Consider the following 20,875-nt stretch of genomic DNA (forward strand, 5'->3'; position numbering starts at 1 on the left):
AGCATAACACAGTTAGGAACATTAACGATATACAAAACGTAACTTCAAATTGAAACGTTATACCTGTTCTGAACGCGCATACAATTTCTGACATTTGAAAGTTAAAGTCGGTTTGCTTGCGATATTATTGTATTGCACAGATTGCATTGATTAATAATTAATACTTGGTTATTGGATGTCAAACATTTGCTCATTGTGATACACTATTTCCAAAGAAAACACATTACAATTATACATGAATAGCAAGGAATCGTTCATATGACGGCTTTTGATATACCATTCATGAGAACAGGTCATTCTTACATGGGAAATAAAACCAACGATGCAACGACAAAACAAACAAAAGAAAGTATAAACTTGTTTTTTGTGTGTATACTGTCGATGTTTTGTTGTAACTTTTTTTGTTGGACTGTTTTGTTATTTTAGTTTGAGTGTTTTTTGCTTAGTTTATATGTTTGTGGGATTTTGTTTGTTTCTTTTTGTTTGTTTGTTTGTTTTTTAACGCCGTAGTTGGTCGGCAATATACAGTGATTTAAGAGTGTTCTCTATGTAATTTGGCTACCGTCAAGGGAATTTCATTTTATTCATTTCAACTAATTTTCGTGTTCACACCCAATTAAGGTTCAAGCACGTTGTCCTGAGCACACACCTTAAGAACTCGCTCTGGGTTGGAGCCAGTACCGGGCTGCGAACCCTGTACCTACCACGACACCACCGAGGCCGATAATATATCGTCTCGTCTTTCCCCACACAAAACGTATGACTGAATCACATCTACCGTTAAAGAGATTGTCCTGATTTGTCTTTCAATTAGGAGATAACCATATGGAGGTTTTAGATTTGCTTGTTTTATTGTCTATTTGATCCCGAAAATGTCATGTTTGACCGAAGGCGTTAGCCTCAGGTTAAAACATTTGCGAGCATCAAATAGACAATAACACCCGCAAATCTAAAAACTCAATATGGTTATGTCCATTGTAAACTGAATCGTTTTTCTACGGAACTAACTGTATATTTGGTATTTCTTGAAAAAAATACCTGGCTACAATCTAACTGTGGACCCTTAAAGTGACATTCCTGAGTTTGCTGCAATTTTTAAGATGTTATCGACTAACAGAGACTTTTTAACGATTGCAATTATATATCAAATGCATTTTTCTCTCTGTGTTATTCGATTTCTTCAGGAGAAAATTCACCATCGAGATGTTTGGAGAAGATGCCATTGAATTTCGTCCCAGTCAATGAATCTTAAATACTCCCGGGAAAAAGAGCAGACCACGTGACTCTATAGACATAGGTCAAGTGTATGGAATATTTAATAGAGGCAAATCAGCATCCCAACACTCTTACCGATAAGAAGGATAGCATCGTCCCCTTAGTATGATTGCCAGTGTAAAGAAAAATTAACAAACAATAATAAAACATAACAACCACCCCGATTTGTATACGAACAAGAAAGAAAGAAATGTTTTATTTAACGACGCACTCAACACATTTTATTTACGGTTATATGGCGTCAGACATATGGTTAAGGACCACACAGATTTTGAGAGGAAACCCGCTGTCGCCACTACATGGGCTACTCTTTCCGATTAGCAGCAAGGGATCTTTTATTTGCGCTTCCCACAGGCAGGACAGCACAAACCATGGCGTTTGTTGAACCAATTATGGATCACTGGTCGGTGCAAGTTGTTTACACCTACCCACTGAGCCTTGCGGAACACTCACTCAGCGTTTGGAGTCGGTATCTGGATTAAAAATCCCATGCCTCGACTGGGATCCGAACCCAGTACCTACCAGCATGTAGACCGATGGCCTAACCACGACGCCACCGGGGCCGGTGTATGTATAGGAACAAACACAAATTCTTTAAAAATTATTCTAAGAACAAATTAAGCAATCTTGTTGAAACAATCTTTGTTTTGTTTCTATACAATCTTTGTTTTCATCATTTTATTTTGCCAAAATCTTTAAACATGAGTTAGGCAATCGTAATAATAGGCTGACGATATTCAGAACAGTAATAGTATATACCGGACTAGTTGGTGTCGTAGTTAAGCAATCTGACATAGGCTGCTAGGTACTGGGTTCGCAGCCCGATACTGGCTCCCACCCAGAGCGAGATTTAACGACTCAGTTAAACGACGTTACGGTCACTACACCCTCTTCTCTCTGACTAAACAACTAACTCACTGTCCTGGACAGACAGCCCAGATAGCTGATATGAATGTCCAGGACAGCGTGCTTGAACCGTAATTGGATATAAGCACGAACATAATTTGACAAAAAGAAAGTATATACCACCGTCTTTGAATCACAAATCGTGCGACATTGATACGTGTATTATTTAACTATACGGTTTATCCTAATTCAAGAAGTAATGGTTTATGTACGTTTATGTTTTTTATTATTATTTTGTATATGTGCGATGTACATAAGTTGAGACGATAATAAATGAACTGTCTATCATAATAGCCTGTTAGACAGTGATCAATCATACGACTTGTCGGACGTTATATTTTGAACATTCTTTCTACAACTGAGGTTAATCCAGCCCCCACCCACCCCCACCCCCTCCCCTTCCTACAATCTCACATCGAATAAAAGAAAGAAATATTTTATTTAACGACGTACTCAGCACATTTTATTTACGGTTATATGGCGTCAGACATGGTTAAGGACCACACAGATATTGAGAGAGGAAACCCGCTGTCGCCACTTCATGGACTACTCTTTTCGATTAGCAGCAAGGGTAATCCCGGGAAATATTTACCTTTTCGCTTATTAATAACATTAAAAAGGTTCCTGTGTCATATCTCACTACACAGGTGCCCCCCCCCCCCCCCCCCCCCCCCAATACAAAATCCTGCATACGCCACTGTTAGCGCTCATTGTACTTCTACGATGAGCGCTTTTTACGACTTTTACGACCACCGTCGTAGCCGATTTATAAAAATGAATCGGGTCCGATATTCGTTGCTAGTCTGAGCACGCACTACAACTCAACGCGAGGCCCAGTTGTTAGTCTGAACGCACCCGTCGAAAGTCGGGAGTTGGGGAAATTACAACGCAATCGTCGAGTTGGCCAACTTTCTGCTGGCAGTTGGAAGTCTGACCCTAGCAATATTTAAAATCACACAGGTCCTGGCAGTTGGTAGTCTGAGCTAGCATAACGTGATGATTTAACTCAACACAAACCATGCGAAGATATTGCTGCTGGTGGGGGGGGGGGGGGGGGGGGGGGGGGCACTCTTCCGATTTGCAATGAATTTCTCTTAAGTCAGACAGGACAACACGTACAGCGGCCTTTTGTATACCAGTCGTGGAGCACTGGATGGGTCGAGAACAAATAAAACACACGCAAACAGTGGGTGTGTCGACTCGAGGAGGTTCGATCCTACTTCTATAAGAGTTCATGGGGTGTGTGTGTGTGGGGGGGGGGGGGGGCGGAGGGAATAAACTGCCCCCACCCCTTCAGTGCTGGAAACAATCTTTCAATTTCAGGCAACAGTAATGGAGATGTTCGGACAAGTTGTGCGGTCCTAAATCCTTTTCACCATATATTGCGATAATTGTTCCCACAATATTAGTTGTAATCCTTTTAAAAGTGCTTTGAGATTCACTTGGAACCTTACATAGCTATTTGGCAAGAAAGCAAATATGAATAAACGTTGCTATCCAGATTAATTATATGCTCTAGTAGTTTTATTAAACAAAAACAACACTAAAAACTAGAAATTAAAAATAAACCACAAAAAACAACACCTTTTCTAACGACAGAAGGTCAAAATTCGCTGCCGCCGCGTGTTATTGTTTTTGTTGTTGGTAACATGTGGTGCAAACAAAAAAGAGGACATTACTAATATATCATATCTATTTATTATTCATCTAATTGTATTGCGTGAACTCTGGCCGCCCACTGTGAACTTAAGTAAGACACGCTTGTTTAATTTTATTATCTTCTTTTCATATGCATCCGTGAAAATTATCAGTCGTTAAGATCCCGTTAAAAGCCGATTCACCGTGATCGACCGAACAGCCGAATGATTTAACGCCGAACACACATAACGCGATTTCACGTAACGCATTACCCGACCATCCCATTGTAATTTAATAGGGGTGAATGCACTCTTCCGATAATGTCCGCTGTGGAAGTTGGAAGAGTGGCTAATCGGTTGTAAGGTGTTCACGACATGTGACGTTTTAATTGGTGCTAATAGTAAACAGAACAGGTCATACGATGGAAAGTACGGGACACTTTTAATTAACGATGCACGTCATCAAAAGAATATCGCCACCTGTTCGTTAATTATTAAAGCAGGTGTCCATTGTCTGAAAACAGAATACATTTTAAGTGACGCTACTAAAGTCAATAAATACTATTCTAGCTGGTGTCACCAAGTCTGGTGTGTGTGTGTGTGTGTGTGTGTGTGTGTGTGTGTGTGTGTGTGTGTGTGTGTGTGTGTGTGTGTGGGGTGGGTGAGACTGTGTGTATATGTGTGCCAGTGTGTGGATGTTTGTGTGTGCGGATGTTTGTGTGTTCATGCGTTCGTGTGCGTACGAGCGTGCGCGTGTGTATAGATGTGTGCGTGTGTGTAGAGGTATGTGCGTGTGTGTTGATATTTGTGTAGTGTGTGTATGTTTGAGTGCGTGTGTATGTACGTGCGTGCGTGCGTGTGTATCTGCGTGCGTGCGTGTGTGTAATTCAATTTTTAAGGTCATGCTAAATTAAGGCATGCACATAATAACAGGTTCCAGCAGATTCTAAGACAGAGGGTGCGGGTTGGGGTGAGGGTAATTTTTTTCTGACTACGAGCCTAAGTAAAACATTTTTAATTTTAAAAGACACAACTAATGGAATTTAACTGAATATATTAAAATAAAATTAAACAAAACTAGATTCGCGTTTTTTTTTTTTTTTTTTCAACTAATAGAGTCCTTTTGGTCGACTAATATTATACATTAAATATGTTTTCTCCTTTAGAAGGTCGGTATCAGTATCAGTTTGTAACAATCGTTTTTTGATTGTCCTAATATTTGTAGTAGCTCAAATTGGATTTACCTCCAAATTTACTAAGATAAAAGAAAAACGTTTAGGAATTTGGAACTACTTCATTGCATTTTAACATTAAAAGGTACAGTCAATTCAATACAATGCAATGTAATACAATACACTACAATACAATACAACACAACACAACACAATACAATGCCATATATTTTTTATTGGAACCATTGTATGTTTACACTGATTAAGGGGACATATTTCCAGTAAAAAAGAAAAAACCCACAACAACATATGAACTAGTTATAACAACATATGAACTAGTTATAACAACAGATATTTAACACACATATCTGCATCCATATGCCACACAGACGGGAGACATACGCATTTCATTTTGAGTAGAAAAATAGAAAAATGCCTGTTACGTATACAGAGAAATAATATACCAATTAAATTGGATGTCTTCATTTCATTTTGAAAGCAACATGTTTTCGCTTAATTAAGCACATTTACCAAATTACTAAACTGTTGTTGGTCTTGGTGTGTGTATGAAATATGAAATATGATGTAATACAAAATACAGTTAGCGTTAAGCACCGGAAACACGAAAAACAATCTTATTTTATAAACAAAAAGACGTATTTAATATCTATTTTAACCATTAAAAAACTGTGTAAATCTAAAGCATGTTACTATTGATGGCAACAGACTCACGATAGCAGTAACATGCTTAATTAGCACGTTAATTGCTTTATAATCATGACAGTTAACTGATGATCCATAGATTATAAACATGGTAGTTTACATGCCAATTCTCACGTTAGTTGATTTACAATCATAACAGTTACATAACGCATTTCATTTTGAGTAGAAAAATAGAAAAATGCCTGTTACGTATACAGAGAAATAATATACCAATTAAATTGGATGTCTTCATTTCATTTTGAAAGCAACATGTTTTCGCTTAATTAAGCACATTTACCAAATTACTAAACTGTTGTTGGTCTTGGTGTGTGTATGAAATATGAAATATGATGTAATACAAAATACAGTTAGCGTTAAGCACCGGAAACACGAAAAACAATCTTATTTTATAAACAAAAAGACGTATTTAATATCTATTTTAACCATTAAAAAACTGTGTAAATCTAAAGCATGTTACTATTGATGGCAACAGACTCACGATAGCAGTAACATGCTTAATTAGCACGTTAATTGCTTTATAATCATGACAGTTAACTGATGATCCATAGATTATAAACATGGTAGTTTACATGCCAATTCTCACGTTAGTTGATTTACAATCATAACAGTTACATGTTGATTCTTACATTTAGTCGATTTACAATCATAACAGTTACATGTTGATTCTTACATTAGTCGATTTACAATCATAACAGTTACATGTTGATTCTTACATTAGTCGATTTACAATCATAACAGTTACATGTCGATTCTTACATTAGTCGATTTACAATCATAACAGTTACATGTCGATTCTTACATTAGTCGATTTACAATCATAACAGTTACATGTCGATTCTTACATTAGTCGATTTACAATCATAACAGTTACATGTTGATTCTTACATTAGTCGATTTACAATCATAACAGTTACATGTTGATTCTTACATTAGTTGATTTACAATCATAACAGTTACATGTTGATTCTTACATTAGTTGAATTACAATCATAACAGTTACATGTCGATTCTTACATTAGTCGATTTACAATCATAACAGTTACATGTCGATTCTTACTTTAGTCGATTTACAATCATAACAGTTACATGTTGATTCTTACATTAGTTGATTTACAATGATAACAGTTACATGTCGATTCTTACATAAGTCGATTTACAATCATAACAGTTACATGTCGATTCTTACATTAGTCGATTTACAATCATAACAGTTACATGTTGATTCTTACTTTAGTCGATTTACAATCATAACAGTTACATGTCGATTCTTACATTAGTTGATTTACAATCATAACAGTTACATGTCGATTCTTACATTAGTCGATTTACAATGATAACAGTTACATGTTGATTCTTACATTAGTCGATTTACAATCATAACAGTTACATGTTGATTCTTACATTAGTCGATTTACAATCATAACAGTTACATGTCGATTCTTACATTAGTCGATTTACAATCATAACAGTTACATTAGTTGATTTACAATCATAACAGTTACATGTTGATTCTTACTTTAGTCGATTTACAATCATAACAGTTACATGTCGATTCTTACATTAGTCGATTTATAATCATAACAGTTACATGTCGATTCTTACATTAGTTGATTTACAATCATAACAGTTACATGTTAGTCGATTTATAATCATAACAGTTACATGTTGATTCTTACTTTAGTCGATTTACAATCATAACAGTTACATGTCGATTCTTACATTAGTCGATTTATAATCATAACAGTTACATGTCGATTCTTACATTAGTTGATTTACAATCATAACAGTTACATGTCGATTCTTACATTAGTCGATTTACAATCATAACAGTTACATGTTGATTCTTACATTAGTCGATTTATAATCATAACAGTTATATGTTGATTCTTACATTAGTCGATTTACAATCATAACAGTTACATGTCGATTCTTACATTAGTCGATTTACAATCATAACAGTTACATGTTGATTCTTACATTAGTCGATTTACAATCATAACAGTTATATTCTTACATTAGTTGATTTACAATCATAACAGTTACATGTTGATTCTTACATTAGTCGATTTACAATCATAACAGTTATATTCTTACATTAGTTGATTTACAATCATAACAGTTACATGTTGATTCTTACATTAGTCGATTTATAATCATAACAGTTACATGTTGATTCTTACATTAGTTGATTTACAATCATAACAGTTACATGTCGATTCTTACATTAGTCGATTTATAATCATAACAGTTACATGTTGATTCTTACATTAGTTGATTTATAATCATAACAGTTATATGTTTATTCTTACATTAGTTGATTTACAATCATAACAGTTACGTGTTGATTCTTACATTAGTCGATTTACAATCATAACAGTTACATGTCGATTCTTACATTAGTCGATTTACAATCATAACAGTTACATGTCGATTCTTACATTAGTCGATTTACAATCATAACAGTTACATGTTGATTCTTACATTAGTTGATTTATAATCATAACAGTTATATGTTGATTCTTACATTAGTTGATTTATAATCATAACAGTTACATGTTGATTCTTACATTAGTTGATTTATAATCATAACAGTTATATGTTGATTCTTACATTAGTTGATTTACAATCATAACAGTTACGTGTCATTAATTGATTTATAATCATAACAGTTACATGTTGATTCTTACATTAGTTGATTTATAATCATAACAGTTATATGTTGATTCTTACATTAGTTGATTTACAATCATAACAGTTACATGTTGATTCTTACATTAGTTGATTTACAATCATAACAGTTACGTGTCATTAATTGATTTATAATCATAACAGTTACGTGCCATTAGTTAATTTATAGTCATAACAGTTACGTGTCATTTATTTATAACCATAATAGTTACTAGTTGAGCATCGGTTACAATTTCATCATCTATCATAGGTTATAACCGATTTGAACCAACCGACGAACTTTCGATTAGACAGTTGATTAGAATCATACGAACTTATGATGATTTTGAATTATTAGGTTCTTGCACCTTTGGTGGTATTCATCTAGTTAAAATATACATCTCAAATTGTTTCCTTAATACCTATTCGACATCTGTTGTCTGAATGTACACATGGAAACAAGTACAAACCCCAGCATACTTTATATCATCATCTAAACTGTAGGAACAATAATAGTTATCGTTTTCGGGGGGAAATCGATTATGGTTTTTTGATATAATCGATCATCGCATCTGTACAGCCCAAAGGATAATATTTTAAAATGATTATAACCGATCATTGGAACAACACTGGTAGTTGCATGCCATTTCACAAATAGAGTATTTATAATCATATCAGCTACATTAAAATCCGTACATTAGTTGATTTATAAGGTTATAAAACGAATCCTCCCATTATTGGTCTACTTATATGCCTGTAAGAAGCCATAACTTGGCCATATGTGCATTGCTCTCAAACCTATAAACATAAGCCTTAGAAAAAGCCTCCCGAAACGTGTATGCCGTCCATTTGGAATTTAAGGTTAAAAAACACAAAGTGATATGTGGTTACTGATACCTCAGCATATATTAAGCTATAAGCTGCGAGTATTTCATATCCAGCCCAGTAAATTATGATCTATAGTCCATCCCAGCATTCTATAAAAATCTTTTTTGCTATTAATGTCAGTTTTGTTTGACGTAACAAGAAAATGAAAAGTGTTTTGGGAATAACAAACAAATACTAATTTTGTGTGCAATTTAAAAATCAATTGGCTCAGAAATAAATAGCTTGTAATAAATTTCATAGCATGAAACAAGCCGTTCTCAGTGGGACGGACTATAGGTATTAGTATTTTCATTGTTACAGCAGGTAATCTTGACGTATAGTCTTAGACAGAAAACCCGCTAACAAGGGATCTCTGTATTTAGGGGCGCACACCCTAGTATCAGCCTGTGAAAATGGACACAATAGTTTGGTTAATCTACAAACCCGCATCAAACATTTGGACACATTTGGATAATGTTATAACAGAGACAAGCTAAAGTCTGATGTTTAAACAGGGAAATACTATCAAAATAAATAGAGCTTGATCTAGACTGCGCATGTGCGGATAATGGTGGACGCATTTTTCGGAGCTTCAAACATTATGTATATTTATCTTGTAAATAGCATGTTCTATGTCTAGATACAGTCATGAAATGAAAGGAATTCAAGACTGGGTGCAGTGTATGATCCAAGTAAGTTTGTGATCGAAGAACACAGGGAATATACATTAAAAAATAAAAACATTTGCATGGTCGACTTAAAAATACCCATACCTGTGATTTGCGCGTGTGTTATATTCAGGCATGAATGACAAGCTACGCAGTAAGTTACCAAGGAAGCTGCACTGACTACTGTTTACAGTTTACATTCACAATCCGCACATGAATATATTTGTGTAAATATTACAATACAAACTGTGGTGTATATATATATATATATATATATATATATATATATATATATATAGTGTGTCTGTGTGTGTGTGTGTGTGTGTACAAGAAATAGTCGAAGACTATATGCATGTAACAATGGCCACAAACGAGGAATTGTCCACTGTTCTTGGTAACACGCGCGAGCTAATAATCGGTGATGGAGTTGGAGTTGATAATCCTTGTAAGCTCACAATTGAACATTTGGTTGTGTTAATGATAAAAATGGATACCAGATTGTCACATACAGAAACTTATGTAACAAAGATAGACGATATGCAGTCATCACTTGCTTCTTTAACATCAAAGGTGACGAACACATTGGAAGCAAATGTAAAAAGTATTAATTAGAACACAAGTGATCTGGAATCTAACCTACAAGGCTTAGGTAACCTGCATGACAGTGTTAAGAAATTCTTGTGATCAGAATAATGCCGAGATTACACAAGTGAAGGATGCTACAGATAAGGACAGGGTAGTGTTTAAAAAATACCGCGATGACATAAAAACGAGTATAACGGATTTGCAGTGTCGATCAATGAAAAACAGCATGATATTTAATGGCTTGGCCGAGCACCCCAGCAAAAACACAGAGTATGTATTAAGACAGTTTTTGGATAACGAGTTTGGGGTTGATGACTGTGAGTTTGGAAATGTTCATCGATTCGGAAAAAGAATGCACGGAAAGTCACGTCCTATAGTGGCGCGTTTTTTGTTTTACAAAGATTTGACCAGCGCATACAGACTTAAAGGGAAGCCATATAGTATACATGAACAATTCCCAGCCAAGAGGTTAAAACAGGCAGGCAAGAAACCCCCAAAAACCTAAGATGATCAGGGACAAACTGTTTATCGAGGGAAAGCTGTATGAAGAAAACTGTCTCGCAAGCCGATCCTCGCTCCTATCGGGACGTGGCACAGGCTAGAAGTTACTCACAAAACCCTCGACAGACCCAAGCCCACAAACGCAACACTAGACCAGCCCCGAATCGACAACGTGCATCTTCGTCACCCTCGGCCAATCGATACCAACCACTGGAATCTCTCGATACCACTAACAGTGTCCCATAGGAAAACGCGCGGAGCGGTTTATCCATTCTCTCATGGAATGTGTGCAGGTCCCTAACAAATAAACTGAAAGAAACTGATTTTTTTAGAATGTATTTGTAAATATGGTGTAATATGTCTGTATGAATGTTGGATAGATTCCAGTGATATATCAGTTCCTAACTATAGCACATGCACTATACAAAGAAAGCACGGTAAAGGAGGAGGTATAGTTATATATATATATATATATATATATATATATATATATATATATATATATATATATATATACATACATACATACATACATACATACATACATACATACATACATACATACATACATACATACATACATACATACATATATATATATATATATACATACATACATATATACATATACATATACATATACATATACATATATATATATATATATATATATATATATATATAGCGCTTACATTACAAATTAAAAAGGGAATACAAGGGCCAACAAGGTAGCATGATAAACTATTTAGAAAATATAATCCGAAAATGTTTTGCAAACATTTTCAGAAACGAAAACAATCTACGAACTCGGAATTAAAAAACAATGACTTTTTAAATAATTTTCGTAACCTTGCTATGGACGATCCAAATAATATCCATGATATAGAAGATTTGTTTTGTAAACTATGATCCAAAAGTTAACGAACTAAACAAAGATATAACCGCTAAAGAAATTTCCGAAGTAATACACACATTAAACAAAATAAGGCATGTGGTTACGATAATGTTTTAAATGAATATTTTAACAACTGTGTGGTGATATCTTGATGCCATGTTTATTGCTATTATATAATAATATTTTTAAGTCGGATCATTTCCCACATAGTTGGTCGGTTGGTTGCATCATTCCTATTTTTAAAAAGGAAATATTAACAATGTAGACAACTATAGGGGATCACTCTGGTCAGCTGCCCGGGGAAACTGTTTACCTCGGTTTTAAATGAACGATTATTAAAGTTCGATCAAGAAAATGGCATCATCACTGACGCACAGTTCGGTTTTAGAAGAAAAAAACATATGTCTATTATTGACGCTGTTTTCATTCTGCAATCTTTGATAGATAGGACATTGAAGAATAGAAAACGTTTATATTGTTGTTTTATAGATTACAAAACAGCTTTCGATTTTATTAATAGACATAACTTATGGTATAAAATGATCCAACAGGGCGTTGAAGGTAACATGCTGACCATTATACCGTCCTTATATGGAAGTGTTTTATGTTGCATAAAATATAACAATAAAATGTCAGATTGTTTTGCTTGTAAGAACGGATTATTTCAGGGTGGAGTTTTGTCACCAATCTTGTTCGCTATGTGTGTTAACGATGGCGAAATGTCTTTGTCATCAGAAAATTGTCCCTGTATTGAAATACAGACATTATTTTTAATAATGTATGCTGATGATATGGTACTATTAGGTGAAAGCGCAAAAGGATTACAATTTTTTTTTTATCAATGCTCTCTGAAAGTATACTAACAAGTGGGATTTAACTGTAAACTGTAGAAAAATAGTTTTGTTTTTAGAAATGGAGGGAGAATTCGAAACAATAAAAAGTGGTTTTATATGATTACGAATTAGATGTAGTAAATGAATTTGTTTATTTAGAATTATTGTTTTTCTATAATGGTAAATTTAGTCGTACATAGAAACGAGCTCCTGAACAAGGACGCAAAGCCCTGTTTTCGACGTTAACTGTGTATAATAAGAATTTTTTTTTAAATACTGAAACAAAGTTATCCATTTTCGACACGTATGATAATTGTGTTCTTAGCTTTGAGGCTGAAATCTGGGGGTTTTCATTCTGGCCAAGATATCGAAACAAATCATATTCAATTTTGTAACAAAATACCTGGGGTACATAAAGGAACATGTAATGAGTTTGTATATAACGAATTAGGACGGTTCTCTTTACAGATTACAAGAAAATTAAAAATCAGCAAATATTGGATTAAGATACAAAATTGGAATAATTGTATTTTAAGAGCTCTGTATGAGGTAATGAATGTATATGTAGATAATTGGTTACGGAATATTAAACAGGAACTAAATGAGCTTGGTTTAAATTATATATGGGATTTAACACATGCTAACAATACTATTTATAATATAATTAAGGAAAGGTTATGCGAAACATTTAAACAGGTTTGTTGCATCCTTATAACAGCAACACCAATATGGAATCTCTACCAACATCTGTTAAATGAATTTAAATTACAAATGTACCTTCGAACACCTATAAACAATCAGCATTTAAAGAAAACGGTAAAAATTAGAATATCTGGTCACAAACAAGGGTTTATTTCGTTGTTGTTTTTTAGATATGTATTGATTTTTCATGCATGAATGCGTTTTAGATAGTCTTATAGCGCTCCCCACCATTATTAGATATTGTAAATATGTATTTATTATATGTTGCTGTTTGTATTATAAAGCTTAGAAGTTGTATAACTTAAAGCAGTAAAGAACTTGAACTTGAAGATAGCCATTACTTGTCAGAGGAAAGTGCGTTTTTAGAATGATAAACAATTAATTTCGGGGTATTGAACATAACGTGGTTGACCAGAACCACTTCAGGTGTACGAAAATTAATATTCTAAATAACAACATTTAAATACTGATTTAAATTATAAAAAAAACGGCTTTAATAGTGAAAAATATGTCATAGTGTTTAAAAACTAGGCTATGTCACTTTAATACATTATGATTATTTTGACAGTTTGTGTAGATAGCAAAAGAAGAAACCACTCCTAAGGGATAAATTAAATACTGTTGTTAGACGCATTTTGGCATAGACTTGGCGGAAGACGACTTCAATATAAGGGGCAGGATTTAGTTCAGTCGGCAAAACGCTCGCCTGAAGTGATGGGTGGAGTTTTAACCGTTATAAACAGTGTCCAGCCACTGGTAGGTCAAAGGTGCTGTCAAGTCTGTGAACAAGTGCATATAAAATATCATTGCCTCCAATAGAAATGTATATTAGCCGGTTTCAGCTGAAGACTACGAGTCAGAATTATCAAATATTTGATATTCAATAGTAGTTTATGAGCCAGACATGGAATTTGAAGGTTTGAAGTCTACAATTTAAGCCATTATGATTTTCAGTTAACCTGATGACTGAACTGAAAATGTGTCATGGCCATTCCAGACCAAACTGTTAGGATCTGTAATATAAATAAATAAAATTTTATTTCACGCCGTCAAATGTTTTTGATGAGTTAGAGTGATATGATCTAACCAGTAACCAACGTTTTCGTTTTCCCGCCAAAATGGACGCCATCTTGGACTTGATCATAATGGCATCATCGTATAAATTTCATCCATTGACAGCAGTACAGGGTAATTACTTTTGTAAATGTTTGCCCATTTTCTGTATTATAGAAAGCAATACAAGTGAGTAAAATATAAATGTATAACCCCTTTCTCAGTGAGTTTTTGTTAAGTCTAGTCTTTTAAAGTACTGAGGTAAACATTATCCATACACAACAGAGGGGTATTTTTTTCAGAGAATTGTTGAGGTACACTGATTAAGAAAACTAAATAAAATGTTTTCTTTATAGGTTTTAGTTTTTCAAACTAATTTTGTTTTACAACCAATCAATATACATGTATGTATAAAGTATAATTATTATTTGTTATTTTTCCTTCGTATTTTCTCATATATTTTAAAATATATAAAAAACATTGCAACAAAATACAAATTAGAATGTTGAGAATATACTTCTGAATGCTATTCAAGCAAATGATTATGCCTAACAACAGCCAAGTTTGAACAAGAGGCTATTATCTGATATATGTTATTTGATAGACAAAATTGTCGTCATTAAAAGAAAAAGATGCCGTCATTTCAAAATTTAGCTGGGCTTCCGAAACGGCCATCAAATTAGATATAAAGCTAACTTAAAACTATAACGGCTTTTGGTCCCATTTTTGGTAATCCTATTTTGCCTGACTAATGGACAATGGCCAATAATTAATTAATCAATATGCATTAGTGATGTTGTCAAATAAAACAAACTTTAACTTTACATAGAAAAAGAAGAAACTACTCGTACAGAATAGCAGGCGATTTATTGTTAGGCGCGTTTTAGCATGAACGAAACACCTTCGACATATCGACAGGTTCATCGAAGACTAATAATATGAACTATCGTACTTCAGACTAATGTTGGGTATCGAGTTGAATGTATCTCTCGATCATCGATTATAATCGATTTGCACCAATCGATCACCTTTCGATTATGAAATCGGTTAGAAATATATGAACTTATGAAGGATTTGAAGGATTGGGATCATGCACCTATTGCTGTAGGGGGCAGGATGTAGCCAGTGGTAAAATGATCACATGTTGCGTGATCTATCTTGGGTCGATCCCCGTCGGTGGGCCCATTGGGCTATTTCTCTTTCTAGCCAGTGCACCACGACTGGTATATCAAAGGCGGTGGTATGTGGGATGGTGCATATAAAATATATCTTATTACTAATGGACAAATGTAGAGGGTTTCCTCTCTAAAACTATAAGTAAAAATTACCCAAATGTTTGACATTCAATAGCCGATTATTAATAAATCAATGTAGTCTAAAGAAAAAAGCCTTTTTAACTGTTATCATGGTCTCTGGGATTAAGCCTACAAGTCAATAATATTACCTATAATACCTGTTCAGTATTAGACTGGTTGTTTTGTTTGTTCATTTTTGTTGTTTGTTGTTTCTGTATTTTTTGTTTCTTTTGTTTACGTACGCATTAAAAACAATCCAAACCCCCACCATGTGTATGTCAATTCCGTTGTCCATATGAACAATTTAATATTACAGTTAAGTTTTGTTAACACGTTTCGCAAAATTCGATTATCAATTTTAATACCGGTAATCGCATCATTAGAGATCTATCGATCATTTAAAAAAATTTATAATCGATCTTTGGAACATCACTACGTCAGACGAGGGTTCTAAACTACGCGTGTTTTAGTTTTAGTTTTTGTCAGATGGCCAACAATATATTTGTTATTATTTGTTTTTAATTCGGCATCCCCAAATTAATTTAGGAAAGCATGTTGGAAATAATCGTAAATAAATTATCTCACGTTGATATAATCGTAAATAAATTATCTCACGTCGATAACAAGCACGTCTTGTAAATGGGACCTCACTACGGTAACCCATATTAATAACACAGCAGCTCATATTAATACCAGTATCATAGTAAATAGCCGATCTGTAGTTTTGTACTGAGGTGTCGTAAAACTTTCATTCGCTGTTCGTAATTTATGAACATATGTTTGAATCATCGATAAGTTGTATACCAGCGTACGGCATTCTTCGATAAAGTCACAAAATAATCATAACAAACAACTATAGTCTTTGCTCTCTCTCTCTCATATATATATATATATATATATATATATATATATATATATATATATATATATATATATATATATATATATATATATATATATAGGTACATGTATATATTAATATTTGAGAGCATATATATATGCATACATACATACGCGCGCGCGCGTGTGTGTATGTGTGTATGTGTGTACGCGTGTGTGTGTGTGTGTGCGTGCGTGCGTGTGTGTGTGTGTGTGTGCATGCAAGTAAGTAAGTACATGAGCACGTATGTAAGTAAGGGAGCAAACAAGTAATAAACAAAGAACAAAGAAACAAAAATTCATATAAATAAATAAATAATTAATTAAAATAACTAAAAAAAAACACTACATGAAGAGATCTTGATCAACCCTTCCACAACGGGCTGTACTTTGTACACACACTGACTGGCCGAAATGTATTGACACTCACCGACCCCCGACTGAACCAAAGTACATTGTATTTTATTTTAGAAAAATGAAGCAGCCATCAGGTGCGGCGTTTCTTAACAAAATAGCAGAGATCGAAGTTAGGCTTCCATATTTAATTTACAAATGTTCGCATACGAATTTAGGTGTGGAGTTTTAGAGTTACACGGATTTACCGTTTTTAAGGTAATTGGTTTGGGTGTATTCAATACAATCACTATTATGTTTTCATTTGAGGGTGATAAATTATTTACTTTTCTCTATACATGATAATTTCGGATCAGTTTGCCCTAAGTTTGACATGCTCGCCTCACGTACCAGTTCGCCCCCAAGTTGATTCGCCCCCAACTGTTTGACTGTTCGCCCCCAACTGTTTGCCTGTTCCCTCCCAACTGTTTGCCTGTTCGCCCCCAACTGTTTGCCTGTTCGCCGCCCAACTGTTTGTCAGTACGCCCCCAACTCCCAATTATTTGTTACTTTTAAACATTTATTGTATTGTTTCTTTAGATGCATGTTAAAGTGTGTGTGTGTGTATGTGTGTGTGTGTGTGTGCGTGCGCGCGTGTGTGTTTTGTGGGGGCGAAATGATTATGCACGTGGGGGCGAACTGACATATTTGGGGGCGAACCGACTGAGGGCGAACTGACTGGGGACGAACTGGCTTGGGGGAAAAACGTCTGGTACTCATAATTTCTAACCAGCTACTGAGTAGGTTAGTTTTAGTTTCAGTAATGAAACTCAACAAAGTTTCTTTTTTGTGAGGATTTTTAGAGCGTGTCGTGTTATTTGTCATGTGTTACCTTAATTAAAATACTTTAAAAAAAACCTATAATAATAGTATTGTAAAATGTAAGTATTTATGGCTTGAATTAGTTACTTTTATTTTGTTATATGTTAGCTGTTCACTGTATATCAGAGGTGGGTTTTATTTTTGTATTCTGTATGCATAAATATGTATCACTGTTAATACGAATATCGGTAGCCATTCATACATATATCGGTAACCGTTCATACGAATATCGGTAACCGTTCATACAAATATCGGTAAGCAGCTTTGTTTGGGAGTTTATTTTAAGTCAGGGGCGGAATTTACCTCAGTTGGATGAGTGCTCGCTTGAGGTGATTTCGTCGCAGGATCGAACCACATCGGTGGATCCATTCAACTGACTGTTTTTTTTTTCTCATTCCAACCAGTGCACCACAACAGGTCAAATAAGTTTGTTTTGTTTAACGACACCATAGAGCACATTGATTTATTAATCATCGGCTATTGGATGTCAAGCACATGGCCATTTTGACACAGTCATAGAGAGGAAACCCGCTACATTGTCCTATAGTAGCAAGGGATATTTTATATTCACCATCCCACAGCCAGGATAGCACATACCACGGCCTTTGATATACCAGTCGTGGTGCACTGGCTGGAACGAGAAATAGCCCAATGGGCCCGCCAGCGGGGTTCGTTCCTAGACCGACCGCGCATCAGGTGTGCGCTTTACTACTGGGCTATGTCCCCCCCCCCCCCCCCCGTCCCCCACAACAGAACAAATGCCGTGCTATGTCTTCCTGTCTGTGGGAGAATGTGTATAAAAAGTCCCTTGCTGCATTGGGAAAAGATGTTGCGGGTTTCATCTGATGACTACGTTTCTGAATTATCAAATGTTTGACATCCAATAGCCGATTGTTAATTAATCAATGTGCTCCAGTGGTGTCGTTAAACAAAATAATTTTTCTTTATAAAATTTTAAGTCAATTAGATACCAACCTTTGCGGGAAAATCTTCGCAAATATTTTCTGCAAGTTCCTTGCATTTTTCGTCAGTTTTCTAATATCCTGGCCTCCTGTAGACTTTTCGCTTGCATACTCATGGAACGGTTCTTGACTTTGCATCCCGGTTTCCCAACCGGCTTCGGCCTGGTCCCTGGGTAGTCCACGAACTTCGGGGTCGGCAATATCCGCTCTTTTACCTGCGAAATGGAACGCGTTGCACTGGCAGAGATTTCCTCCCCTACCATAAGAGCACCTAGCTGCACAGAACGATTCTTTGCTAAAAGACTCCGTGCTCCCAATAAGAACCGCCAAGGTGGTAAAGACGAAAACCGCTGCTGTAGAATAACTCATCATTTCGACAGTTTTCCGTTACACCTTATATTTCTGTTTAAAGAAAATAAATCACACTCAAGTTACACAGGCACAAGTACAAACACCAAAGGACAAAAATTCATTAACTTCAGTTAAATTGAAACTTCGACAAGAAGTATATGCGTGTCTGGCTCTGTTAGCGTTTTCAAATATATATATGTTTTGTTTTTCTCGCACACAATATCGAAAAGGAAGAGTCAGCTGTATCGAAAACAAATTCTGTTATATTGTTTTAAATCGTAAACGTTCACGTAATGGAGCCTCTTCTTTTCTTCCTTTTTTTTCGAAATGGCGTTGGTCCTGACGCAGACTACTGATGAAACCAGCCCACCCGAGTTTCTCGATGTGACTTTCTATTTGAAGTTCTGTTGATATTTTTCAGTGACGTCTTTCGCTCGCTTTCCCTCCCAGAACAGAACTCTTGAAGTAGGCAGCACCAATGCTTTTCTTCTTTCTTTTTTCTTCTTTTTTATAAATATATCGCCTCACAGCGATACGACAGCAATTTCCAATTAATTAAATCGCTTAAATTGCCTGGACTTTGCCTTGATCACTCGTCTGATTAGCTATATGGGGTGTTTCCGATCTTGAGGCTAACACCACACCATGAGTTTAGCGGTGAGCTAATTAATAAAAAGCCACTGTTGCCTCACGGGATAACTCGTAGCACAGTGCGCGAGGTGATGCGCGTGACGCCTCGTGCTGGGATCGGAACGCCTCGCTGGGCGCGTGCAGCCTATCCGCGCCCTCCGGCCGCTAAGGATTCTGGGTAAAACAAAAAGAAAAGAAAAAAGCTGTCACGTTAAAACTAATTGTAGTTATGGTATACTCGTTGGAATAGATTCCTAGGAAAGTTTCGATCAATTTGAACAGTGTTCTTAAATTATGTTGTGCATGGTGTTTTATTTGCTTGATATAATCATTGGTTGCTTAAATGAATGCTGTTCAATCTTCTAACTGCTGATAATATTTGATTTCGTTGTACAGGGAATCATAAGCGTACGGGCTCCCATTTGGGGTTTTTTTCAGGGGGGAGAGGGGGGTGGGGTGGCAGGCTGACTTTTGATCGAATTAAAAAAAAAACCCGAATCTGGATTAGAACGTTTAATTATATTAGCATTACTGAACAAAAAAAACAACAACCCCTATATACGGTTGTAAACGAATCGCCACGCATTTTTACATGAATTACAACTAATATCATAGATAAGATAATGAAAATAACTGGTGAAAAGTATTCAGGCCAGCTAACTTTTCCCGAATTCTTCTACTGTTTTGCCCAAATTTGAGAGTTTTCTCCAGAACTGGGGTGGGGAAGGGGATCCGCCCACCCCCACCCCCCGCCCTGAACCGCCGTCTCGCGCGCTTATGTAGGGAATGCTGTACATGGAAATGTATACCAATAGTCAGCTGCATTTGCATTCGCGCATTCACACATACATACAAAAATAAGCCACATTCCAAGTTAAGAAGAATTTCATTCTAAAATATAAAATTGCAGTATTTAATATTTGATAGCTGCATTCAATTTCAGTTCGTAATATCATTTTGTTTCAAGTCGATGCTTCAAGGAGTATTAAAAAACAGTTTCTGCTATCCTATTATGCAGCTTTGAAAGCGTCTACCGTATAATATTATAGAGAGGGAATA

General features: G+C 35.3%; 1 protein-coding gene and 1 long non-coding RNA gene across 2 annotated transcripts in view; one reads left to right on the forward strand and one right to left on the reverse strand.

Annotated features, from left to right (window-relative positions):
* LOC121385261 overlaps positions 1 to 19,900 on the reverse strand; it is a 47,377-nt gene extending 27,477 nt beyond the window's left edge. The window contains exon 1 of the mRNA XM_041515867.1: positions 18,849 to 19,900. Coding sequence (XP_041371801.1) covers positions 18,849 to 19,207 — 359 coding nt within the window. The 5' untranslated portion in view covers positions 19,208 to 19,900. The remainder of the gene's footprint in view (positions 1 to 18,848) is intronic.
* LOC121385262 overlaps positions 1 to 20,875 on the forward strand; it is a 74,087-nt gene that overhangs the window by 17,255 nt on the left and 35,957 nt on the right. The gene's annotated exons all lie outside the window — the stretch shown is intronic.

The sequence above is a fragment of the Gigantopelta aegis genome, chromosome 11 (assembly GCF_016097555.1).
Source record: "Gigantopelta aegis isolate Gae_Host chromosome 11, Gae_host_genome, whole genome shotgun sequence".
NCBI lineage: Eukaryota > Metazoa > Mollusca > Gastropoda > Neomphalida > Peltospiridae > Gigantopelta > Gigantopelta aegis.